Source organism: Embiotoca jacksoni, unplaced genomic scaffold (genome assembly GCF_022577435.1).
Source record: "Embiotoca jacksoni isolate LCO1_2020_lvr unplaced genomic scaffold, fEmbJac1.0.p SCAF_10, whole genome shotgun sequence".
Taxonomy (NCBI): Eukaryota; Metazoa; Chordata; class Actinopteri; family Embiotocidae; genus Embiotoca; species Embiotoca jacksoni.
This window is the reverse complement of record NW_027185230.1, coordinates 16,569,337-16,597,253: the sequence shown is the minus strand read 5'-3', so window position 1 is coordinate 16,597,253 and position 27,917 is coordinate 16,569,337. Positions and strand designations below refer to the sequence as shown.

The following is a 27,917-nucleotide window of genomic DNA, read 5'->3' as shown; positions in this document are numbered from 1 at the left end:
GAGACAAACTCCTTCCAACAGCTGCGGTTGAATTGTGTGAATCATTCTCCAGAATGACTTCAATAAAGACCAAGCACAGGGGAGATCTGTCTGTCAACTGTGACTCAAAGAAATTACATTTTGAGTGACAAACGTGTGCACACACGCGTTATTGTTATTAGAATTGGAAAGAAAAATTAAGATTGTGGAGTGCAGGTAATATGTACGAGAGTAGATCAATAAGTACTGAGACTGCGCACCGTGACGTGCACAGAGCAAGAGGAAGGTATAATGCTAATGTGTAAGTGTAAAAAATGTTGTTTGATCATCAGCAGTTCCTGAGTTACGCAAGTTTATGTGAGCGCTGGTCCGAAGGTGGCATTTTGTCATGGAGGACGCGCAGCAGATTTTGCGTCAAACTCTGGATATCAGCAACAGAGATACTTAAAATGCTTCAGGAAGCCTACAGTAATGAAGCAATGAGCCTGGAGAGATGTTTTGAGTGACATTTGTGTTTCTGAGGGGCTGAAAGTGGTTATATTTATATGATTGGTGGAACAGTTAGACAATTTCTCTGCTCGTCCGTGGCCTGTAAAGGTTTCAAACTTGAAGCTTCATATCTAACAGACATTTAAAGCAAAAAAGAAACACCACATATATGTTTTCGCTCACTTCTGCACATAAGCATTCGATTTAAGTTAAAACAGGGAACAAAGTAATATCAATAGGCTGAAAAAAAATAACATCACATTAATCAGATTAGACAGTAAAAAAAAATAAAGTTTGTTTGTATGCGAAAGGAGACAAATTATGTTCCTCTATGACAACACAGTGTGCAGTTTGTGTATTTTAGTGACAGGTCCAAAGCTCACGAGAGCTCACATAATGACTCAAACTGTACAGGCCATTTTTCATAAAGCCATGATTGATCAACTGCTAACTGGGAAAAGGCAGCTGCAATAACAAGACAAGAGGATAATGTGTAGGATGAGTGGACATGCAATGTTGCCTGTTCTATGTTGTTTATACTGCACAAGAGAGGTGTCTCACTTAATGATGCATCCTCCATTAGCCCCAGAGCTGTCATAATGTCATAATAATGAAAGGATGATAAACGAGCAGCTTGTGGCAGCAAACAGACGAAAGATATGAGAATGAAGTTCAACAGAACCTCTTACGTGTTGAGCTGGTTGTATGTCTTAAAACCTTTTGATTTGAAAAGCTATACGTGACAAAAAGCAGGAAATGAGAGAATCCAGCACACTCAAACAATTAGCTGCATACCTTTTGTATGCCGTAGATGTTGTTTGAAACATCCGCCTCCTTCTCAGTTACCCTGCAGTAGTCCAGGGCTGCTTCTTCTTCCTCTCTTGTGACCGTGCCTCATTGTTCCTGTGAGTCTGCAGCAGTGGGATTCAGAGGAGGAAATGCACAGAGGCCCTGAAAGCAGGCCGGGACACAGAGAGAGGAACAGGACAGGAAGCTCAGATGCTTACATAACAGCCTTATTGACGGGATCGGTATTTGACATGTCACATACCGGTCTCCACTATCAACCTCCCACTCTAACACCCCCCCCCCCCCCCCCACACACACACACACACACACATCCACAACCCCTGCCCCCACATGTATCAGGTTGGTCAGGTCTCCGTGAGGGCACATGTGGGCCTCTTCTTTCTGCTGGACTGTTACAGTATGTTTGTCTGATGGGGACACTTGACTTGGATGTCCAGACCAGTGGTATGTAAACTGATTTCTCTCTGTATAAATATTTGGAAGTCCCCCCTCCCTCCCACAATCCAACAGGTAGCATTGGTCCTAAATGTAATCACCTCGGAGAGGCCGGGTGTTCACCCTCTGCCACTTAATGGAAGCCAGTGATGTGTAGTTCACCTATAAGTCTGAATTAAGACAAGGAGGTTGTTAGAGACCTCCCCTCCAGAGGGAGAAACCCCGGAGTCTCAGGGTTTCTTGGCCACCAGTAGCAGCAGCCTTGCCGACCCTGCACGGCAGTATTTATAGAGCACTGTGGATGAGTCATTTGGCTGAGTGCCCACTCTTCCTTCACCAGATTTACAGGTCCCCGCTTTGGGGAGGGCTGCTTGATTTACGATGCAACCCCCTCCTCCCTCCACCGCCAGCTTCCACCCCACCCGTCTCACTTCCTTCACAGAAGAGCAGACACACCATCTTCCCTTCAGCTTGCTGTTTCACTCGCTGCTCTCTGTCCTACACTTCTTTCGTGTCTGGTCTCAGAGAATATGCTTCCTCTGCTCGGTCAGCTCCTTTGACAGAAGTGTAGTGCACGTAGTGGGAAAGGCTTCCCTGCAGAGGCAGACAGACAGACTAGCCTTCGCCTGACCTCGCCTAACTGCTGCTGATCGGCGTGTCACATCGACCCGCCTTCAGCTCAACAGAATGAAGTTGTAGGCGAAAGAGTTGGAGGAGTTGGAGGAGAAGCAGAGGAAGGAGGGAGAGAGTAGGAAGTGCAGAGGGAGATAAATCCATCTGTGGCACAGAACAGATGAAGAAGTGGCACTTGGAGGCCGGCGGTCAGCAGCGAGAGCGTGGCTTGTGCTCCCTCAACCCTCAGCTGAGAAGGGGGCACCTCTTCGTCTGCACCCCATGGATCTTAACTCCAACCCAGGTGTGTCTCTTTGCATAGCCGTAATGAATACTAACACGTTTGCATCTGGTTTGGACTGTTTCATCACGACCGCAGATATATTATTAGACTTTGTTTCTAGCTTCAGTTGCAGCTGAAGGAAAGGGTGGAGGGACTTCTCAGACAGCTTTACATGTCTTCAGACACAAAGCTGAGTTGCCACTTATCCTCCGTTCACACTGTGCGAGTGTCTTTTTTCACATGCCGTCCATATGTCTTGTTGAGTGTTTTACCAGCTCCGGGTTTTAGCTTATGATTATTGCAGCTGTGATTTAAGATGAGCTGTTAATGATGCTTGTATTCCTCATTTTCCTGCTATTGCCGGGGCTTCCTTTTTATTTGTCCAGTGTTCTGACATCTGCAAACATGCTTTGTGGCTAACACTGTTAACTGTTTCTGACATAAGGATTCGCTTCATTTGCAGGAATGTTAATAGTGATATTTCATAGTGGCTTTACTCAGTAGCAGTGTATTGACGGGAGGGGAACGACTGTCAGTCTCTTTGAGCCTGATGAAGATCTTCCTTCATGTGGCACATTTCTTCCATTTTATTTCTCAATAAATCTTATAGCTGTCCAGCAGTGTTGCTCCAGGGATGACAGTGTCAGTCTAATGGTTTGTTGGTCTGTCAGTCCAGAGTGTGACATCTCAACGACTATTGGATCAATGGCAGTGAGGTTTGCCTCGTCCCCAGAGGAGGAATTATTCTGACTTTGGTGATCCCCTGACTCTTTCTCTTGCACCGCCATGAGGTTAATTTATGTGGTTTTGAATGAGATGTCTAATCAAGTAATGTGATGCATTTTCATCAATTTCATGCCTCCTTTAGGGTGAACAGTAAAAACGCTGGTGATCCTCTAGCATCATCATCATCTGTTTAAAAAATGACTTTCTCCAATACTTTGGTTTAAAAGCAAATATTTCCTAAATTAATGAGATTCCCGTCAGCTTCAGCTGCGCTTTGTGCTGAGGTCTGATTAGAGTATAGCAAACATTACTGCTAACATCTGCATGTTAGCACATCTGCTTCCATACACTACAGTTTGATACACATTCTTGAGATTCACTGGTACCACTTGGGATCACAGAAAAATATATTCTGTTCCTTAATGCTGCTCCAATTTTCCAGCGACCACAGAATCTGTATGTTTTGTTTTACTTCATTGTCGTTGGTATGTGATAAAAATGCCATTAACCAATTGCGTAACTGAATTTGACCTTTGTTTGCTGGAATAAAAGGCATTAGTATTGTCAGTCAGGTACTACTCAACAAAACAAACATGCCATTTCTCATGAGCAGACAATACATCTCATTGGTTTTTGTTTCATGATATTTTATGTCAATCATAAGAAAAGGAAGAGTAAATGCAAAGTATAGCAACTTCTTCTTACACTAACTTGTAAATATGAATGAATCCTGATAAACTTTGTCTTACTCTGCTAAGTGTGAACTACAATTCAACACCCCTGAAATAACATCAATGAAAATAGCCATAGGCCTTTAAAAGATATGTGTAATTTGAGTCTCGCACAGGTTGGGTGCACTCGATGTGTAGCTTTAAAGAAATGTTGCCAGAGGAAGAAAAATCATGCTTAGTTCAAGAGCACTCTCATGGCTGGGTCAAATTTCACTTTGCTTGGCTGCTTGAGGCAGATAACAGAACAGAGTCCTGTTCATAGCTCCCAGTCTGCCTGTAAATCCACCCCGGGAAAGACGTTCTCATGCAAAAAGCTGAAGCTTTGGGAGTGGAAACAGGCAGAACAAATACTGAAACAGGCTGAACGTTGGAGCAGAAATTAGATTTCAAGAACTGTTGAAGGAGCCAAGAAGGGAAGGAAAGAGTGCATAATAAAAGGACTGAAACAGTCAGTGGTCGTGTAAATTAACTGATAGATGTTAATGCTGAATTTGCTAATTGGATTTTTTTTTTTAAACAAAACCAAAGTCTAAAACCTCATCGCTCGGGATTGAACTCTGAGAACTGACTGACTGAACAACATCAGCAAAAGTTCAACAACGCACAAAGAGCCAAACTCATCATCAGCATTTCTTTGTCTCTCCACTTAGATCACCACCAATCTTTTTCTTTCGAGCCCCCCTTCCTGCCCCCGCCCCCTTCATGCATTGCATCCCTCCCAGGCTGACAGCGCTTTGGCTGGCTTTGTCAGAGCAAACAACGAGGATGTGGAGTGGCAACGCTGACAGCACCGCTGCCATGGCCAAAACAACACATTTATCTCGCTGAAGCTGATGGATGCGAACCATCGTTTCATGGTGCATGCCTCTGAGTTCGGTCGCTGCAGACAATGTGACATAAATACTCAAACGCTTTCTCTATTTTTGGAACAAAAACACTATTATACAAATTCATGACACATGTTCCACCTCATCAGTCATTAAGTAGAAAAATGAAGTGTTGGGAAAGGCTCATACAGGGTGATGATTGATGAATGTCACTCAGTTCTATCCTTCTATCAAAATACTGTTCCCTGATGACAGGTCTGTCAATCTCCTGAAGCCATCTAGCAAATGAACATGCTGATTAATGCCTCTATGACACATAAACATGAATTCATTTTAAAATGGAATTACTTAAACTGAATGAAAATCATGGAAAAACATTTTTTTATATACTCAGCTGTCAGGATTTCTGTGCTTCACATTCTTCCAGCCTTCACCAAAAGTATATCCAGAGCTCACATGCCTAAACTCAAACTACCTCCGTTTTTGTTTTTTTTAATCAACAGTCAGCAAGCTGCTCTGCCTCCATTAGTCATAATAAGCCATAAGTCAGGTTGCTGTAGCCCCGTCTGAAAGGTTCAAAGGGCTTCCCAAAGGCCAGGCTGACTCAGGCTACCAATTGTGACTGCAGGGAGTGCAGGTGTGCTCCCCTGAAACCGTCATCAGTGCTGAAAGGTGATATTAGAAGGTATTACTGAGCGCTGCAACAGGTACTTTGTCATGTCCAGCCATTGTTTCATTCTCAGGCATGGATAAAGGAGGGTTCACTCCCATCTTCAAGTGCCAGGAAGTTTGTTTATGTCTGTTTCCTTAGCAAACAAGAATCAAACTGATTTCTAATACATGTAAACAAAGAGGCGGATTGAGGCTGATGACATGTTGTCCTGCAGAAAAAAACAAAAACAAATTATCCTACTTAAATCTCACCCTTTTTGTTGTTTTCCCACAGAAAGTAGTTTTACCAGTAGCATCCTTGATTGCATTGTGTGAGCATGAACTTTAGCGCTGGCAACATCCTGTGCGTAAATCAAAACAATTTCCAATATCGGACAAACATCTCGGGAGATCATTTGTGTGGGATCGCAGAGTGCACACCGATGACCTCCTTGCACGCAGTCCACAGAGATTTACAGTCTCACGGCCGTGAGGGCATCATACACTTGTCAAATTGGTGATCTGTCATTGTGAAATATGTTTACATGACCGTGAGAATCCACGCATGTTTCACTCCAACACACTAAACGCACACATACATAGTACAGAAATGAAAGTATCAACACTCATCTTGTCAACCAGCCCAACGGAGAGTGTAACTGTTTGTTTAAAGTCTGTCTGGTAAAACATAAATTCAATATGGTGACGATAGCGGGCTAAAAGTACATTAGAACCGGTGTCAGGTTGACTTCAGAGCTCTCCTGCCAAGACACTCAAAGTTTTCCTCTTGGATCTGTATGTACTGCACCTCTCCAGGAGCTTCCTCTCGTATCAGCATGCTTGTATCACTAGTGTAATGTTTTAGCCTCCCAGCATTGCGTGCAAGTGTTCAAGTGACAACAGCTGCCAGCCCTCACCAAAACACAACACTCACCAAAACTCAACACTCATTTTAATGCGATATTAATCCCCAAGTCGGTAGTCACTGAAGCTGTCAGTACTCTAAAACCATCACTCGTAAGGATTTCGGTATTTTAACAAACCTCAAAGTGTTGTCATGCATAGTTCAAAGATGTTTGGAGTTAGTCTAGAATGAATCTCACGTTTAACTGCACACCACCACAGGAATAAATAGGCCCAACAGAATGAGTGTGGTTTCTTACCCATGGCGCTTCCATAAATGTCGTTTGTGATTTATATTTACATTTGTCAGTTTTGGCCTTTGTCGTTTTAATGGTCACTTTTGTATTTTTAAGTACTAAAAACCGTCCAAATATAGTTTTATATTTCCTCTCTAAAGCGTCTCACTGGAGCTCTACCAACAACAGGCTGTTTTTGTGTCTGTGTCTTAAAGGTACATTGATATCAGTGATCCCCTCTTCTGATTGGCTGATTCTTTTATGAGTGACACATGACCTGACCAATTACAGATATTCTTCAGTCTTGTTGACGGAATGACCGCTCTTGTCTATTCTTCTACATGAAAGGTTAGTGGACCGCGTTGAGGGTGGAAATATGAAATGAGCGCAAAGTTTGTGACATCACAAATTTACTTTAGTCGAAACAACTCATCTAAGCAGCACAGTTGCTGAATACGAGCTGTGTATTTCTCCGTATTCTGTTTTGACAGTTTCACAGCATTTATTTTGCACCTAGAGCTGCTTTATAATCAAAAAAGGAATGGAAATCTGAATTTATGTTATGAGACGTTTAAAACCAAGTCAGGTATTAAAGGATCATTCTGGTCTTTTCACACTTGTTTGCACATCAACTACAAATCGCTTAACGCTTACAATCCTTACAGCTGTTGTCCAAAGAAAAACATTATTTATTTTAGGGTGTTTGAGCATGAACACCAACTGAAGGGAACCTGAGGCTAGTTTATGATACTGTACATTATAGTCATAATAGTTACAGTAATTGATCCTTTTACTTTTCTTGGAATCCGGAAGAATATGAATGCATTGTTAGAAAATGCAGGTATGAGCCTTTAAAATATGTCTGTGGACTCTACAACTCACTTTAACTCTAGCTCTCTATTAGTCGCTGCTCTTTATGATTATCATACCAGCTCTGGGCTTTAGTCTGTTTTCCTGTTTCCTTTTTCTAAAGTTGAAATTGACTCCACTTACATAATGGTATATTTACAGGAGCCTTGGCAGAACACACAGACACAGCTCTTTATTTAGTTGGCATGTAATCAGAACAGAGACACTTGGCTCTTTGACAGCCCTGACCTCCCTGAACAGACTGACCCATTGCTTCCCCGCTTGTCCTCATGACAACTTATTAAAACTGACTCATACGACTCAACAGCTGCATTTGTCCAGACTCTCTTGAAATAAAGATTTATGACTATTGTCTTCCTTCCCTGACTACCTGGATTGTTATGGTTAAACTTCAAGTAGTCAAGGTATCATGTTAACCTTTCAGCACCAAAGAATACAGAGGATTTAGAGCTGATGTGGCCATTATTCTCCATTTTTTTTGGTGCCACCATTACCCACTTCCCTATGGGCGCCTGTCCCCTTTGACCTCCCCTCTCCCATTCTCTTTGTTACTCATTCAGTGTCGGGTGGTAATGGATAGCCATAGTGACTCTATGGGGTCTGTGTTCTCCACCAGACAATGTCTTTAGGGACTCAGGTGGAGGCTAATGTTGTTGTGTCTGTCTTGAGATTATGTCTATAGACAGGCAGGGACCACCATGACACCAGGACAGAGAATTAACCATCGATACCTTAAGGGGGGAGGTTCAAGTGAAACAGGACACCCATTACAGATACATGGGAAGATATAGAGCTACAGAGAGAGGAGGTTTACACCAGGAGTCTGTGCACCATGACACGCTTGGAAAGAGAGTTTAGGGTTTTTTAGATGTGAAGGAGAACTATGTGGTATTATTTTCATCGTTCAATCATTTGACATTTTCAACCATCACAACATGCAAACAATTTGACTTTAATCATTAAGCGCTTCAAATAAGAAGTAATTCCATTCCTGATCATTGTTGATTGTTTGACTGATAGTTTAGTCTATAAAAGGTGACATCTTAAAAAATGCTTAGCCCCAAAGTCCAATGTGACATCTTCGAATTGTTGTTTGCCAGCCAAAAAAACAAACGAAAGAGTGAAGAGAGAAAAGCAACAAATTCTCATATTTGAAAATCAGGAAGCTGCAAACATTAGGCACATGCATTATTAATAACTTTACATTTATCTAAATTGGCTTTACTTCATCTCTGCATGAACTCTGACAGTTTAAATAAATTAATGACATCTTCTAATGTTGTCTCTATTACTATACCTGTATTAAAGTTTTCCTTTTGATTCCACATGGAAAAGCTCAATATGATGACTGTCAGTCAAACTTACTTATCTAGAACCTTTCGAACAAACCAAATGTAATTGAAAGTGTTCAAATTATTGTGCTCTTAACAGTTGAAGATGTCAATTAACAAAGCATTGCAGTGTGAATGGGAGATTCCATGTTTGCTTATGGGGTCGTGCCCCGTGTCACACCGTGGCCTTTTTAAACCCAAGCCTTCAGAAAGATCTGCCTATTGTGCTGAAGAGAGGTTTGTGTGTGTGTGTGTGTGTGTGTGTGTGTGTGTGTGAGTGGACTCACTAACCCCCCTCTCCAAACCTCACCTCCCTCCCCTCCTTCCCTTTCTCTTTCACACCCTCTCAGCTGTGCTCACTCACTCATTCCCAGCCAGGCCAAAAAACTGGCAGAGCAGCTCCTCCGGTCAGGAACTCCGTCCTCACGTTAACCCAGGCAGCCACGACTTTTTGTAACCCATTCAGGAGAACTCTCTTTTCTGCAGCAGTGTGGACGAGGCATGGAGGTGGTTCATCAGGCGATTCATAGTTTACCTCAGTATGGATTATCTGATTTATTATCCCAACATCAAGGTAATAATAATAATAGATGCACTATGTGACTACTTTGAGCCTTTTAAAAGCTTTATATGCTCAATCTCTGTACTGCAATATAATGGAAATATTTCTGTACATATGCACCATTGTGTTTACTGCAGGTTTCTTTGTTGTAACAGCTGCACTTTGCAGACGGATTAGATCATCTGCAGGTGATGATACTCGCGAGTGAGCTGGACTCTTGTGTATAAGGCTGCCGAGAAAAGATGAAAAAGAACATGGTGGTAGTTTTTCTTTCCACTTTTAAGACATGATTCCTTATGAATGGACGAATGTGTTGCTGTGTTGTGTGGCTTGCTGTTTGGTGAGTGTTATTTTGGAGGTATTTATGATGCTTGGACTTCTGAGAAGACTATCATTAGACACATTATTGAATCTCAACTTGCCCCTGCTTGCATGCAAACAAGTAGACTCTTGCAGACAAGAGAGAGCAGACACTGATGTGTTCATTAAATCTATCACCATACACACACATTGGAGGAATTATGACACATATTTTTGTCATTTAATGCTCAACAAGGTAGTTACAGTGTCTGCATTGTTTTCTGGGCCAGCAGCAGCTGCTTCCTCTACTTGGCAGGCAACATAATCAAAGTCTGGAAGAACTTAACATTTTCACAATAAGTCTTCCACAAAAAATCTTCCACCTTTGTGTACACAGAATATTTCTTAACTGAGTCTCTTTTGACCTGCGTCTGCTTGGACTAAAACAAAAGGCCTTTTTTGTGGCGAGACCGTGGAAAGCTTTATTTTGTCACCTTGCTGGGCTTCTAAACTTTTAAAGTAGAGACACATGTTAATGGTGTCAAATGTACACTTTAAAATGATTACAGCAAGGGAACATTTTGGAAATTTTTTATATTTTTTTGTTGACAGTTGCACAAGAAGATTGACGTTCTGTTTTCATGTTTGCTTAACTTAACACAAACATTGTAAATGGGGAAACCGTGAGCTTAGCCCTGTCCAACGGTAACAAAAAAAAAACACCCAGCCTGCCTGCCAGCACCTCTCGAGATGCTTTTCTACCACTTTATATTGTGTTTGGTTCATTCCAAACAAAAACCGAAGCGTAGTGAAAGTTCATGTGCTTGACAATTTCTTCACCAGGCGTCGTTATTTCCTTCAGCTGGGGTCTCCTGCTTTGACAAAATAAAAGTCACATGTAACATTTATTCACATAGCTGAGCTCCACCAAACCAGCGGAATGAGCTTCTTTTGTGGGAACAAATTGTAACAGAAATGTAAGACCCCCCCCCCCCCCCCCTCCTTTCCCGTCCTACAGTCGGTCTGCTAAGATAAACTCAGCTAACTGTGGCTGCCGCTTCGTATTTAGTTTACAGATATAAGAAGGCATCAATCTTCTCGTTTTACTTACGACGTGAAAAAAAAGAAGCCCAACAGGTCTTAACTGAAACAAGACGACAAGAATTTCATATACACATATATTACATGTTTATATTCATGTCATTTTTCATGATAGTATGAGTTATTAAAACTTCTTCTCAGTGCTAGCGACCTAAAGCAGGAGCTGCGGATGATAAAAATTTGACATCTGCACAAAATTGAACTGTTCCTTCTATGATGCTAATATCCAGCTTCCCTCTTTCTGTTTGGTTTTACAGAGCCTTTAATACTGAGGTACAGGTCACAGTCAGGTGTATCGGGGCTCCAGGTATTTGAGAGCAGTTTCACACACAGTGGGATCCTTTGTTGTCTCCCACCTGTTTTGAGCTATTAGTTAAAGACTAGTCTGCAGCTGGGTTCAGCCACTCATTAAAGCTGGTGGTCACAACTGGAATGAACAGTTGTTAGCGGTCTGCATCCAGCCCCAGTCAGATGGTGACATGACACACATAGAGGGCTACTATGAATAATGGGAGAGGTAGAGATAAGTTAATATGTTGCCAGCTGGTCAGTCGTAGGTTAAAGTTTTATTTCAGGTTTTTCAGTTCCTCAGAGGTATGTTATTAATATGCAGATAACTTAGTATAAACTTAGTTCTCATTTTAGGTGCTCCACTGCAGAGAATATCCTCAATAGAACTTAAAAAAGAAAAAAGTGAAATGAAATGGCATTTCCTTTCTCCGTAACTTTTTTTTTTTTTATGAAGTCTCAACGTGAATAGGGAATCTTAATCTGTGTGCCTTACTTAATACAAGCTCTCCTCTGAAGTACAAGTTTGCACGCCTCTGAAGAAACTGACAATTGTTCACCGCTGAGTTTATAAAAGTTTGGAGCAGTGTGCCAAAACGTGACGAATCAAGGGAATTGGGACAGCTGTCACGCTCCTCTCTTCAGGTACGGTCGTGCTACACCTGACTGTCTCCGTCTGTGAGCTCCTGCTAGGATTGGTCTCATTTTTTAAAGTGATGATTGAGTGGTGTTTTTTTTGTTTTTTTTTAGAAAGATACATTGCTAGTCTCACCATAGCAAGTCTGAGAATGGAGAATAATGCTTTCAGACAGCTTAACCACAGCCAGGAACGGATGTGTCAACAAAGAGCCTCCAGTCGTTTTTATTCATAGGACAGATAAGGAGAATTTACCTCCAAGCAACAAGATGATATTTGAGGTTTTGTCTCTAAAGTTAATTTTTACTAACCAAAATATTTATGGCGGTGAAAGTTGCAGATCGGGGATTGAATAGTTAATATTTGTTTTTCACAGGGATGTGGCTTTAGTTTTATCTTATTACCGGTTTATCTGATAGTGGTTTTAGTCAAATCATTGATCTTTACACGTCAGGAGACAATGCTTGAGTTATGAGTTATCTGAACACTGTGTGCTTATGAATCGGCCAAACAGGATTCCTCAAACACGTTCAAACACCTGTGCCTGAGATAGTTAATATTGTCCATGTGCTTAGCGGGTGTGACATCTCACCCGTCTTTCTAAACCATGAGGCCAGCTCAGCCACCGTGGAAGAAAATTGAGCATCAACAGGAAATGGCAGGAGTGTGCTGTAATGGCCGTGGTATGCTGTTGCATGCTTGTTTAACAGCTTCACAACCGTTGTTTCCAAAAGGAAATACTGCCTGTATCTTATCTCAGTAATGGAGGGGCTGATTGATTTTAAATGTGGACAAAAGAACTTGCAAGCACACCAGGGGATTGCAATTACTTTGCATGACAATTAAAGCAAACAATGCCGGCAGGGTGGACTGTGACTGAGAAACTTTTGTGTGACAAACTGGACAGTGTGAGTGAATTTTGTTGCTGTAAGAAATGACAGATCCACATCGGTAGCTAAAAATCATTATTTGGTTTGAGTAAGATAACATTTAGACTAAATATTTAGTTGTGCTCCAGCAGGGCAAAAAAACTTTTAAAGAATTTAATGAAAATGTCGCGTTTTATTGATAGTTCTGTCCTAATATCTGAATTTTGTCTTGTACTGAAACAAATGCAAAAATTCTCAGTGGATGGTGACAAACTGGACATTTTGCGACAAACAAGCACAACAAAAGGCACATTTTCCAATGCAAAGCCTAAGAAATCACTGCAGGAATACTCTGCGCCTCCTGACTGAGATATCATTTGTTGCTTAAGAGAAAGCAGGCTTTCTTAATTGAGTTGAACTTTACATCTATTTTTCTCATGGATCATAAACTCTAGCAGTATATCAGTGTCATGATCATTTTTTGAAATAATGTTTTGTCTGTAATTGCAATTTACAAATATTCAAGACAATAACAGACACAGTACTTTAGGCAAATTTTAGGTTGGTAATAGTTACTTGTTGTTTTGCATATTTGAGTGTTAGTTAAGTTATTTATATACAACTAAAACTATTGTGCCGGACAATGACGTATACACAAATGTCGGTTACTTTCAATTCAAGCCGTTGCAGAACGAGTTCCACAATGCTAATAATGCCTGTCATTTACAGGTAGCCCAAATCTCTCTGTATTTTACAGTATACAGAGATTTTAAATCTGGTGTCTGGTGAGACATGCGCTGGGCGGATCAATGCATACTGGGCAGGCTCTGTGGGCTCAGAGCACCACTGTTGTCCAAGAACTATCACAACAGCAACAGAGTTGTATTAATCTACTGCTGAAAATAGTCAAATGCACAGATTACTGTTTTTAAACAATGAAACAATATATTTGTGAGCTATTTTTCAAGATTTATGCCAGCCACTGATAACCATGAATTTGGACCATTGAGGGGTGGGGGGGTGGGGGGTTCGTCGGACCCCGAAAAAACCTTAGCACGGCCCTGGTCGTCCCGGTCTGACATGGTCTGTCTGACAAGACTGGACACACGCCAACACATCATATTCTCTTACTCTCTGAATTAAATCCATTATTTTACCAGCTGCTGTGAGAGTCCGTTGCACGGTGGACTTCGGGTTGAATTAAACGCGGAGCGCGGTTTCACTCACGAAGTATTTTGGGGCGACGAGTGTTTTCCACCGGCTGAAGAAACACTCCCATGTGCGAGCACAAGTGAGCAGCTCGGTTACCGGTTAGTGCTTCGTGTCTCTCGCTGTTTTGTTTACGAATAACGTCACCGAAACTGTTGCACGTCGCAGGTTGAGGAAAGATGAAGTGACCTAGAGGATTTAATTCTTACTGTTTTTGGAGGTAAGCTGCCTCTTTGTTTATGTTTTATGTCTTTTAATTGGGCTCACATGGCATAGTGGAAATGATTGAATAAGTTTAATGCAAATTTAAACACAAATGTTGTCTGGTGCCTTCAAGGCTACAGATGGGGACGTCGTAAAGTTAATGAATTGTGTCTGTCGTGCCAGGTGTAATTGATGGGTGCTCTGAGGCTAATCAATCGCGGGTAGTGACTAATAACTGGATTAGGAACAGACAGCAGGAGACTGGAAATGAATGAAGGACTAGTTTTTGGACTGCAAGCATTATATCAACCTGAGACTCTATGGGTGGATCAATATGTTTGGATGAATGATGTATAAACCACAAAGTAGCCTATAATCAATTATCTGTCAGAAGTCTTTACATTCTTGTACTTGGCAAATATTATACATTTTACATTAAACTATTATATTTTCTCTGTTAACAAAGTAATCACATTTTCATAATGGATCGGTATGTTGATTAGTTTTTAAAAGTGCAGATTAGTGTATGGATACCTCTCATTCTTATATAGGTCGTGTTTTATTGAAGGCTGCAACAAATGACCATCTTAATATTCTCCATTAAATGTCTACAAAGTCTTTATGAAGTCGAATCATGTATAAATGAAATGTGAAAAAAAAAAAGTGTCCATTGCAAGATTTTGACTTGAGATGGATTGTTTTGTCCAAAAACCAAAAATAATGCATTTAAAAGCTGGAACCAGAGAACACTTTACATTTTTGCTGGAAAAATGTCACCAATTACTTTCAATAAACTAATCCAAGTTTTATTATTTTAGTAGTAACAGCATTAAATTACTGTATTAAAGGAAATCTTGAGGTCAGAACATCATTATATATGGTTCAGCAGAGACAGAGAGATGTTGATAGTAGTCATGCTTCTCTGTTACATTACATTACATTTCATTTCATTTAGCTGACGCTTTTATCCAAAGCGACTTACAATAAGTGCATTTCAACCATGAGGGTACAAAACCCAGAAGAACAGGAATCAAGAAAATCCAATTTCTTCTGTTACCTTACCTTGCTGACACAAATACACTCACACATCAAGATGCTCTCACTAACTAACACTACGTAACTACCTGCTGGTACATGCTGTCATGTTGTGCTGCTGGGTACAGGATGTTGAGGGTTGCAGCCTACAGGAAGAACTATAAAGCATCGTGCAGCTACTTGTCTGGTGGGGTTTTATCCTATACGACAAGAAAGAGGAACGTCTGTCTGAATATCTGAAATTAACTCCTGTCACATTTTATTATTCCTCAACTGAACCGTTTTAATCAGAGGTGACATACCGGGACTGAAACATATTGGCTGCACTGGCTCCGATTTGTCACAGAGTTTACATGGTCTGTGTTTGTGAAGGGAACCTGTTGCGTATTATCATTGTGGCATGGGGCAAACACTGGCATCTGCTGCCTGCTAATGATATCTCATCAAGACTGACGGGGAGCATCAATCTCACTGTCGGAGTTTGCCTCCAAATGCAACTGTTGGTCCGGTTCTTTAACCACTCGGCCTCTTTGAACGCCAGAAACACACAGCCATTACACAGTTGCTCATCTTATCACATTAAAGGTTCATTACACATCTTTTTTGTACCACATTCAAAATGTAACTGACAAATTGGATTCAAAGTATTGACCCTTGATTTAAGCCAAATACTATTCAATTATAAATGTTTGCTGTCTTTCGAGTCATTAGGACTAAACCGGATCCCCTTTTTGGCCTGTCATGTTGTCTTCTAGTCTATAAATAGTTTTTATATGCAACACACAGATCTTCATCCCGGGATGCAATCATTGGAGCAGGATCCCTGGTGGTCAAAGTCATGAATAATTCAACTGTTGGTGTGACACTCCATTTGTCTTCTTGAAGCTCATTACTTCCTCTAATAGATCAGGTGCATCTCTGTGAAATGCCACGAGTCGCTGTTTGTTTCTATGTTCGTTCGTGTCATCTTGATAAAAGCCGAAGCGGACTTGTGAAAATGGCTCCTGTTGTCATAGCGATCACTGCAGGATTGGTTATGTGAAACAGGTCCAGACCCTCCACTCCGGTCTGTCTGGTATCACATGACGGCAGAGTGCTTGTGGCCATTATCCCCAACTTGAATCAGGATACAGAGGCGGCCTCTGATGGAGCACACCATGCCCTTAGAGATATATAAGCATTTCTTTTGAATGACTGACTGCTGTGTGTGTGTGTGTGTGTGTGTGTGTGTGTGTGTGTGTGTGTGTGTGTCTCCCCGAAGACATTTAAAGTCAGTGTGTGATGTCAAGAGGTCCGGCATTGCTTAGAGCTCTGTCTTAAAGGTCTCTCAAAGATGTGTTATACTTTCATGTGTACTTCATACAGAATGGAAGATTAAACTTCAAAATTATATGTGCAGAGTTTGAAACTAAAAGGCTGTTTTCACACATACACACTGCTGGTGTGGGAAAGTTTCCAACCAGTCCTCCAGCCTGTATAATCGTATACTATAGGTTGTTTGTTCCTTCTGGTTTCGAGAAAAATAACGGTTTGTGTTAAAATGATGGCTTGAAACGTTGTGCGTTAAAGTTTCTTTAAAATGAAAGTTTTGCCACTCAAGAGGATCCGCCTAATACATACGGGATTTCTTTTAATAATTTCTATTTTCCTTTTTCTTTCCTTTAACAGGGGGAGACAGAGACCGGATGACAGCCAGCCATGAGACCTACCTTCTTATGGCCAGCACCCAGAATGACATGGAGGATTGGGTGAAGACAATCCGGAGGGTCATCTGGGCACCTTTTGGTGGAGGTTAGTACGCACGCTATTTTATCAGCTGAATATCCTGTAAACTGGATTTATGTACGATTTGTTGGACCAGTTGAACGTCCGTGTGAAGGAGTGTTTATTCTGTGTTTCTTTAGCAACCGACAACCCTGACAAAATGCACCACTGTATGTGCAGTGACTGTTTCACAAAGTACGGAAATCACAAAGTTGCCTTGTACACAATGACAATAACTTGATACCACTTGTTGGTGCGTGATAGAGACAGGACCTGTCAGTAATTTGCAGGTACAACACTGGATTTAATGCTGTACTATTGTGATGACCTATTACAGGCTCTACTTTTGAAAGAGTCTGGCATGAGTTGAAGCCATAGTTAAGGCCTCCATGTTGTCATACCACATGTTGCAGGTGCCATTACCACAGTGCTTGACTTATGAATATTTGTCTATAAAACTGTGAAATCAGTGGTGCTTGAGTCTCCACTCTCGTGTCATGTCGTCATCCTGCGTGTTTGATTTTGCTGCTTATCCGACCTGTTTATGCTCATGAAGAATGGATGTATTTAAATCAATTACACGTGTCAAAGGAACCCACAAAAATGGTGATGCTGTAATCATCAGCTACGCTGCGGAAGTGCACGATGCTGTAATTGTTCTCCTGAAGTTGTTCCTGACTTTGTTGGAATCAGTGTGCTGATTACTGCGTCTCCCGCTGCGCCGCTGTGGCTTGTTATTGACTGTACTGGCAGACATTGGCCTACATTGTGTACGAGCGGGGCACAAGTGCAGCATTTGTAACCGGACGGGCAGCTCAGGCGGCTCTCGGTGACGACGTGAATAGATGGGGCAGAGCTGGCCCCTCTGTTTTCAGTGCAGGGGAGTTTGATGTCTATTGCAGTTGACTGCTCTTCAAAAGGACGAGCCATTTGTCAAAGCTGCCACTGGAGAGGTGGCTTCATGTTGGAGCGGAGCCGGGCTTTCTCTGTCCCACACACACACACACACACACACACACACACACACACACATATTTCACCCTTTCATATTTTGCAGTAGCGGCAGAGACCAAGTGAGCCCTGATTGGCCGATGAGTGCTCCTGAAGTCTGATGAGAAATCCTGCTCAGAGTGACAGACAGAGAGGCAGCTCCCGAAACGAAGCCCTGGAAAGGTTCGCTGTCATGTTGTGCTGAACGCTTGCTGTGATGTTGCATCAATTACTGGCCAGCCTGAACGACAGTGTGAAGTCAGACCTTTGAGAAATGTGCAGCTGTGGCTTCTCCATCTGGATCTTTGGAGATTTATTTCATGGTAATTACCAGTTGTTTATTTACAATTTAGGAAAGTCGTTTTAATGTTGAACCATTGTAGTCATCGTTGCTGATGGATTAAAGCGATGTAGAACATTAAAAAGACTATTTTAGAAACTCAGACTGACACATTTGCAAACCATGTAGCTGAAATGTGAGATGTTTTGTGTTGATTTCATCCACTTTTGTCTGATGGTTGGGGTGCATGACATTCAGTAACAACAGTGGTCATCTTGACTACTTAGAGACACTTTTTTTTTTTTTTTTTTTTTTTTTTTTTAACCATATTCTTCCACCCAAGACACCCACTTCCTGCACATTTGTATTGCTTCAGTCTGACTCCCAGACTCTTTATCTGCCAACATTTTCAAACTACTTTGGCCCTAATTTACAGTTAATATTTAGTTTTAAATGCATCAAAGGTGTTTTTCAGCAAAATGAGATGTTTACCTGTCTTCTAGTTGTGGATTGCAATTCTCCACACCAGACACAACCTCTGCTAAAACTCAGCTCAGAGCCCGGAAGCTAAGAAAATGTTTTTAGTACATTTAGTACATTTTGTTCAGTGTAGTTGATAGAAATGGTATGAAGAAAGCTACAATTTTCCTCTAATGTCTATATTTATTTCTTACTGAATTCATGTCTTTCTAACTTAAAAAAAAAAAAAAAATCCAATGTCCTGGAAAAGTTTTGCTTTATAATTTATTTATTTTTTCTTACCAGTTTCCCTCCCAATTTCCTTACCAGAAATCAAGTATTTGTCAAACCTTTAATGGTGTTTAATATGCAATGTTTTCACACGTGCACAACAGTACAAATTAGCAGTAATAACATTGTAAATTGTAACTGGTCACATTAACACGAAATCAGTTCAGGCTCTAAAGTAAACTTCTTTCCACCCTTATAATATTCATTCATCGCTTCTTCTGATGAGGACGAATCATTATTTGTACATGGGATGTTCAAGTCTAAGGCTGTTTTGTTTTACAGTAGTTGAATATGAATATATAATACAAACTAAGGAAGACTTTAATATCAACATTACATATTTGAGGAACATTCATTCAACCACACCAAAGAAAAATAATCAAAGATGAGAGAGAGGAAGTAGGAAACCTGGAAAGGGAAAGATCAGCCTGTGTTGTGTTGTTGTGGTGTGTGTGTGTGTGTGTGTGTGTGTGTGTGTGTGTGTGTGTGTGTGTGTGCGCGCGCGCAGCAGGTCAGTGTAGCTGACAGAACCTGAGAGGGCTGAGGGAAACAGTTGAGTGCTTGCAGAGTGGAGGTGTCACTCTCGTGTGCTGAAGTCTTGTGGTTGTGTGGCACAGCCCGGTCCAGTGGGAACAGCAAACATGCATATAAACACATGCACACACTCTCTATAAGCTGGTACACACACACACACACACACACACACACACACACACACACACACTTACATGTGACCCGGCAAAACATTCCTAGACTCATGACTAGAACGTCTGGAGGGATGACCTCGTTTTCATTCAGTCACTTTTTCTCATTCGTTCTCAGATGTGCTTTTCAATACATGACTACATTAATCATTCTTTACTTCGGAGGAGCTCGACTTATCTATATTTCACTCTGATTTTTCTCAGATTTGGAAAATGGATACACAGCTTGAAATATTTCTTGGGAGTTTGTGACTGTTTACTGTTTGGTCTTATTTGGATTGGTGTAAAGATTGAAGTGGAAAAGTCCCTCGAGCAACTCGAGCAGCTTCTTTTCAAGCTTCTGTGCTTTCAACAAGGACGCTGGGAATGAAAACACTTTGACTGACCTGCCATCAAACTGATGCATCCTTTTTATTTCTGCACTGTTTCTTTGTTTTCTGTCATAACTGCACAGACTGAGACTGGTTTTAGGAAAATGCTAGAATGCAGGCGCTTTAAATTCTGCACCTCTGGCATGTTATCTTATCACAAATATATTAATAGACATTTCTTCCGGAAGCTGACAAGTTGTGTCATTTTCAAGAGGGGTGAGTACGACAACATAACACACCGGTCAAAAAAGAAATCTCACATTTTACACTATTTTGTTTACACTAGCTTATTTTACTGACCTATATCAAATATATATATAAATACGAAAGTAAACAGTGAACTTACATGTCTAATGTAAAATAATATCTTCCCTTAAAAACACTGGTAAAATACATTCCCAAATTTAGCATGATTTCACAAATGTTTATTTACTTATATAATAGATGAAACTGTTAAATTCAAGTGTAACAAAGTCTACACTGTAAATGTGTAATAATATTTGAATACTAGAAATACATTTCTCAAGTTAGATACGATACTGTCATAGTGACAATTGACAGTAAAAGAAATAATGTTTAATGTTATGTTAAATGGGAGATAGCTTGTATAATTATGAAAGTTTTCACATAAAAACATTGAATAACTTTTTTTTTTTGGCAGTGCATGATATTATTTGTGAAAAACCTGTCACTGCGTCCACTTGCATCCAACAAGAAGAGGTTTTTTGAAGCATTTGCATCCGTATCTTTGAAAATTCCGAATACACCTGCAGTAAAATATTTATTTGAGACACGGTTCCTGGTTGTTTTTAAGCTACTGTTTGTTGTGTCAAAAGCACGAGGACCCCGGTAAGCTGAGTCTGATTCAGTCACCGCGCCGTACCTTGTTGTATCACGTGTCTGCATGTGTGTGAGTAGCCTCTGTCTGTATCTGGAGACCGGAAAAGTATGCAGATCCAAATCTCTCAGGAAGGCCGCCTTAATCCCCTCTTGTGTTGCGTCCACATGAGATGGCTGCAAATGGAAATCAGTCTCTCGTTTTTTTTTCTACGGCGTCCGCCCCAGACAAAAGAGGAGAGGTGCTCAGCAGGAAGTTAGAGATTTAATCATCAGACTAAAGCTGTGTGGGTGTACATATTTTTTGGTTGGACTGTCTGGACAACCTTATCGTGAATCTTTTTCAATTGATTTTAACGGCTCTCTGATGTTCCTTGAACTGTGGATAGAGCATGCTAACGTTTCTGTCATTCTTTGAAAAATTCCCCTTTGGAAAAGAAAGTTGAGAGTGCAGAATATTAAACAGTCTTGCCAAAAGATAAACCACATATTTCAGAGTCACGCAGCTCAATAATTTAGCAAACCAAATGATCTGTTATAGAGATATAGTGTTTATATGTGACTGTTAAAATAAAAGCTTGGCCTTCATATTGAATTCATATTTAAAAGTGGGGTAAGAACAGAATCACTCATGGATTTCTTGTAGAATTGACTTTTAACACTCTCATACATCCTTAAATATTTTGTCTCGTGTTTCAGGGATCTTTGGTCAGAAGTTGGAGGAGACTGTTCGGTATGAGCGCCGGTTCGGGAACAAGCTTGCCCCTATGCTGGTAGAGCAGTGTGTGGACTTCATTCGGCAGTGGGGCCTTCGGGAGGAAGGTCTGTTCAGGCTGCCGGGTCAGGCCAACCTGGTCAAAGAGCTCCAGGACGCCTTCGACTGTGGAGAGAAACCCTCTTTTGATTGGTGAGTAAACGCGTGAGCTGCTTAGATTTCCACAGTGCATTTTTTTTTTAACGTATATGTGATGATGTGTTTGGATTTTTTTGGACTGATTGAACCTCTGAAACCACATTGGTGCTCCTGTTTGACATTGAAAACTTGTTTTACACAGGAAAGACATGAGAAAGGATCCCCAGTGACAAATCCAAGAGCATTTTGAAAATTTTTTAAATTCAGCACGTGTAGTTTTAACAAACACAAAGGAGAAGTTTCTCACAGAAAAGAAAGTCGTTCTGTTATTTCTCTTAACAAAATATAGAGAACCATACATTCATTTATCAGAGAATGATGGATATTTTCCATCGTCAGATTTGCATACTTTTATCATTACTGAACATATGTGTAATGTGTCAATACTCATTTGACATGTGATAGTGTTGGTGCGCTCCTGAATATAGGAGTTGAATATTACCTCATTACTTTGAAAAAAAAAAAGTATTTTTGATGGTTAATCTTTATTAATTTTATTTTACAGCTGATCATTTAGATCTAAATTAATCAAACATTTTAATCTGAATCATTTTGTGTGATGAATATAAACTAGTTTTACTTTCTATCGGCACAGTTCCCCATAAATATTTAGCAAATGCAGGCACTGATCAGGTTATACAATACATCTGAAGGACCCACGTCCTGTTTGTCCACCCACACAGGTGTTTTCATTTTCCTAATTAGACCTCCGGACTGAGTGGGTGTGTGGACACCACGCTTGATTAGCATTGTCCTCCTGATTAGTCTCACCAGAAAGTGGCCCAAAAATGATATGTCACAATTGTACATTATTTGATTTTTTTTTTTTTAAAGTATTTTTGAACACAGGAACTGCTGTGTAACATGCTGGCTTTCAGTGGTCAAGCTAACTTTGTTACTAATGATACTAATGATAGAGCTCACATGTCCGGTCACAGCTGGTCCAGTGAGCCAGCATGCACAATACCAGAACCTTCCCCACATAGAATCATTAATGTGATTAAATCCACCTGCTTCTCCTGACAAGTCCAAATCGCTGCTGTGAAAAAGGCTTTATTTCCAAAGACATTTTCTCAAAACTTTTTGAATTGTTTAATTGAATTTGCTGGTGCAGCACAGGTACAAAGCTATCGTGGCATCCTTCCACTCCCAATCACTGTGAAGACTTCTTGCTGTTGGTCAGCAGCACAAATTAGCATGTCAGAGTTCACCAGAGATGAACGAATGTGTCTGCAGAACAGAACAAGCTCTCAACCTTTTTAAAATTCAGCCGGCATCCTAACCGAGGTTACAGTCTGCCTTCGTATTATGTGCCGTGGAGGTGGCTGTACCAAGAGACCAGATGCTGTTTTTTAATGCGACAGGTTTCATCCGTAACTCTGGCTGACAAAGAAAATACATGACTGATGGAATAACACCCCCTCCCTTCACTCATCCCTGTATCTTCTTCCTCTCTCTATAACTCCATCCACCACTCCCACCATCTAATCTGACGAGCATCAATAAAACCTGGCTGTCGGGATCCAGGCTATACATCAACATCCCACCACTTCCTAGAAACACGGGGTACAAATTCACACCCAGAAGTGCCACCATTATGTCAGCTGCACAATGACGCACGTCTGCTCTCCTGTGTGGTGGCTAGACCCTCCTCTGCTCCTACTCGTGTCCCATTTTGGGTCCTCACTGTCCTCACCTTGTTGATTCCCTCATTAGCACTTGTAACCTCCTGCCAGCTTCACCAGCTGCCTCTTGTTGGCTCATTACTGCCTCTAAGCCTGCAGTGGAAATCCTCTTGCCTTTTGGCAGATCATCTAAGCCCCAGTGTTCCTGTTACTCCCCCTCTAGTGCTAAATATTTTTCTACATGTCTGCCTTTGTATTGCTTTTGTCATATTTTCTGGGTTTGGTTTGGCACATACAGCTCTTTAGTGCACCCTGCACTACTGTAGATAGCTCATTTCAAACCCTTGAGGGTGTTTTGATTCCACATTACAACAAATCTCGGTGGGAAAAGAAAGAAAAAAAAAAAAAATGCAAATTTTTTGGGCGCTTTCCATTGGTGTATGAATGAACCACCGGGAGGATAATCAGGTCTTTGAGTGATTTTAACAACATTAAAAGGCCAAAATTAAGTAACTTCAGTTTGATTTTGACTCAATACTTACATGATCTCAGACCAGTGAGCCTGTGAAAAACTCATAATTTTCAAATTACTACACCACTTCCATTAACTGTAAAGTGGTTGTCAGTGATGTCAGTTGTATACACAGATGATTTAGTGCCTGTTAGATTTAAGACTGCAGCTTGGTGCCAGTCAGTTTGGCTTATAACACAAAGACTGTAAACATAACTCCACTTAAATGGTGGATTGACATTATGCATTTCTGTTTTTGTAAAACACTAAACAGATCAAATATAACGTGTCAATTAGTGAGCTCTGGAGATGCTTAACAGATTATATAAAGACCATAATAAGCATATCAAACTTTTCTGTGGTTTATGTCACTTATGGTAATTACATTATCTTCTCATTTCACCCATATTCTACGGTGCTGTTCCTGCCGGAGGTTTCATGGTTCTTTGTGTTTGTCCTAATATATTATGACCTCAACTTTGCTCCATTTCTACGTGTGTCTGGTCTGAACAGCAACACGGACGTGCATACAGTCGCCTCTCTACTGAAGCTGTACCTCAGAGAGCTGCCCGAGCCCGTCATCCCCTTCCAAAAGTATGACGACTTCTTGGCCTGCACCAAACTCCTCAGCAAAGATGATGAAATGGTGAGTAAGAGGATATGATGACTTTCTTTTTACTTATACCTACCGACAAATTGCCTTTCACACACTTAACTCCAATACATAAAGATTTTTTTCAGGTCCAATTTATATATCATCAGATGTCAGCACTGGGAGTCCCTCACATAAGTCTTGTTCTGTGCCGTTAAATCTGGTCTCTGGCCGCCCAGTCATCCGCGCTCTGCTCTGCTGTTTCTTGCACAATGACTGTGTTGTGCTTGTCTTGACTTCTAACATCTAAATAGGATTTTTCTCACACTATAAGGCTCAGTCAGCAGCAGGGGGCTCTGTCTTTTTTGTACCTCTGTGTCCAAAATATCTTTCCACTCATTATTATTTTAGGAGCCAAGTTCATGGCTTCTATGTGTATGTATGTGCATGAGTGTGTTTGTGTTTGTAAATCCAGAAATATGTTCTCGTGCAGACTGTACAGCTTCCAATTCCAATTGATATGCTCAATTGTATAAAGTTAAGGAGGGTATTTTATTTGCAAAATTTCCAAATGAGTAAAAAGTAAAATAGCAATGGACCTGGACTCTTAGAGTGGTAATTAAAATCCTCTCATTAATACAAAACTTTTTACCCATTTCTCAACAACAATAAGTTAGTACTCATTGTTTTTGTATGAAAAATAATAAATTATTTTAATCAGTAAATCATTGCTCACATAAAAAGCTTTTAATGGGCATGATGTGTGCAAAACATGTTGCTCAAATCAGTGCAACCCATGATTATATATTCTATTTATAGTATGTGTGTGTCCGTTGGGTTATTTTCACAGACATTTGTGGTTTGTTCTTTCTCAAAGCGTGGTCTTCTTGCAGTTCCCATCAGCTATCGGATTCTAGGACTTGATGCATGCAGGTTTATTGAACTTGCGTTACCTAAAAAGCGTCCATTGTCTGCAGGGTATGAAGGAGTTGAAAGGGCTCGTGGAAAATCTACCCCCAGTGAACTACAACCTCCTCAAGTACATCTGCAGGTATCGATTGATAGTTAAAGTGGATACAATTTCAAATTGTGACCATTACCGAACAATGAAAAGATCATATTTTTCTTCTCCACAGATTTCTTGATGAAGTGCAATCATATTCAGGAGTGAATAAAATGAGCGTCCAGAACTTGGCCACAGTCTTTGGGCCAAATATCTTGAGGCCAAAAATTGAGGATCCAGTAGCAATTATGGAAGGTCAGTGTTCAATACATGTCTTCTTTTTTTTAATATTAATGCCGTGCTTATCTGAAATAAATAATGGTTTAAAAGTAAAGATCATAATGTCTTGTCTCGTGTTGTCAGGCACTGTTCTGGTCCAGCAGCTCATGGCCGTTCTGATTGGCCGCCACGATGTGCTTTTCCCCCGAGATGAAGACAGCCCCACGGGCCTCGAGCTCGTCAACAACAACAACATCCAACTGCCTCGACGACAAGCCGCCACAACTACCTCCGCCATCACAGTATGCCAGAACGCCGAGAACAACAACACGCAGGTGGTGCAGCAGTGTGTTTGGGAAACCCCCGAGTCTCCTTCTCACCGCCAGCACGTAGACAGCAGCGGCTCCCCGCGGTCGGCGAGCCCCCGTAACGGTGTCACGGGACGCTTCGACGTCACCCGCAGTCCACCGCTGACTGTAAAAAAGAACCCGGCCTTCAGTAAAGGCAGTGGGATTGTTACAAACGGCTCCTTCAGCTCCTCACCCTCCGCAGATCTCAATCTAGAGAAGAACCAGACTCTGACGGGGGGGGGGAGTTTACCAATGCGTCGTAGTGGGGCGCTCAAAGGCTCAGGCACAAAAATGGGCACCAGCGGCGTGACGAGCGGAGGCGGCACTTCAGGGAACGGGACCGGAGGTGTGCGCATGGGCATCTCTGGCACTGACGTCACGGGGAGTCTGAACGGACGCAATGGTCTGTGGGTACCGAACGGCTGTGTCATGCTACGGGAGACCAGCAAGACGCGTGACTTCTCCAACGGGGAGCAGACGACCAATCAGAATCGTCTGTCCACGTACGATAATGTCCATTTAAACCATCAGAACCTGCAGCAGCAGAGCCAGATCGCCAACACGTGTTTGAACACCAGCTGTGAGGACAAGCAGAGCGTGGACAGCGCCACCTGGTCCACGTCCTCCTGTGAAATCTCTCTTCCTGACAACTCCACGTCCTGTCGCTCCTCCACCACCACCTGCCCCGAGCAGGACTTCTACGGAGGCCACTACGAAGACCTGGACGGACCAGCTCCGGATAACCGGCCTCCCCAATCCGGAGGAGGAGGAGCCGAGGGAGAGGGCAGAAACAGCAACAGAGAGGGAAGTGGAGATGGAGCGGGGAGGAGCAGCCGTGGCACCAGCAGTAGTGATAATAGTGACAGTTTCACTGTTGGTAATGGACCTGGCAGCCACAGTGCTCTACATAGTCTGGTGGCCAGTCTTAAACAGGAGATGCACAAGCAGAAGACTGAGTATGAGGCCAGGATAAAAAGGTACATGGGGAAAGCTGTGTTTTGTAGTTTGTTTTTTTATGATAATTGAAAGGCATTAACCACTACAAGCATTGACACACAGTAAAACGTTTACCAGCTGGCCAGCAGTGACTTATCTCTTCAGTACATCATTATCGTTCTATCACAAGAATATAAATAAATACACACACTGTGTCTCCGTGAGGTCAATATCAACATGTGATCTCATTTGTATTTGAGGTGAGCAAATATTTTGAGTACAGCCTTGTGTTGAATACTTGCTTGCCAAATGCTTTAGGAAAGATATTGCCAAAAAAAAAAAATGGCACACTGACTTCAGCCCAGGAAGTCTTCCAGCACATAACACCTGTTAAACCACTAATTCTCCGGAATTTTTGCAAAATACAACAAATGATATTTAAGTTTGTCCTTCGCAAGTTCTTAGAAACTTCTAGCTAGTTTCAAGGTAATGTTAAACGAAAGCTGAAGACTCGAGTAATGTATAAATTGCTTGCTAGACAACACCTATGGCTGGCATAACGTCTGAAAATGACAGTTTTAGAGGTACAAACTAAATATATCTTCGCTTAAAAAGGTATGGTATTGGTTTTATTGCACACATATGTTGAGATGTCTGTTTTGTTAATCGTATATTGTTTCTAAATAGTGGTATTTTAATTTAGTAATGTGTTAAACTTCACTTAGTCAAGACGCTGGTGCCACTGGCTCCTTCTAGACACATTTTGTGACCTTTGAAGACAACCTGAATAACAGTTTGTTCCCGCCTGCAGTTTTAATGTTAAGAGGCTAACTCGCAACAAAAAAAAACATTAAGTGTATTTTACAACATCCGAAGATTCCCAACAGTAATTTAAGCTGCTGCATGTAATTCATTTAGTTCATTAGTTAAATTGAAATGAACTGCAGCTGTGACCCCGTTCCTTTGTGCTCTCAGATCAGCCCT

The 27,917-nt window shown here is 41.3% G+C and overlaps 1 protein-coding gene across 7 annotated transcripts in view; it reads left to right on the top strand.

Moving 5' to 3' along the window:
- Window positions 1–27,917, top strand: part of arhgap24 (Rho GTPase activating protein 24) — a 61,517-nt gene that overhangs the window by 30,837 nt on the left and 2,763 nt on the right. For 2 of the 7 annotated variants that reach the window (XM_069170183.1, XM_069170174.1), the window contains 6 exons: window positions 16,757–16,879; window positions 21,484–21,691; window positions 24,347–24,479; window positions 25,403–25,476; window positions 25,562–25,683; window positions 25,792–26,974. In XM_069170183.1, the coding sequence (XP_069026284.1) occupies window positions 16,757–16,879; window positions 21,484–21,691; window positions 24,347–24,479; window positions 25,403–25,476; window positions 25,562–25,683; window positions 25,792–26,974 (1,843 nt within the window). Of the gene's footprint in view, window positions 1–2,233; window positions 2,630–9,376; window positions 9,458–13,842; window positions 13,951–13,971; window positions 14,070–16,756; window positions 16,880–21,483; window positions 21,692–24,346; window positions 24,480–25,402; window positions 25,477–25,561; window positions 25,684–25,791; window positions 26,975–27,917 lie in introns of those variants that run through there. The other 5 variants (XM_069170197.1, XM_069170190.1, XM_069170212.1 and 2 more) reach the window with 5 other exon arrangements.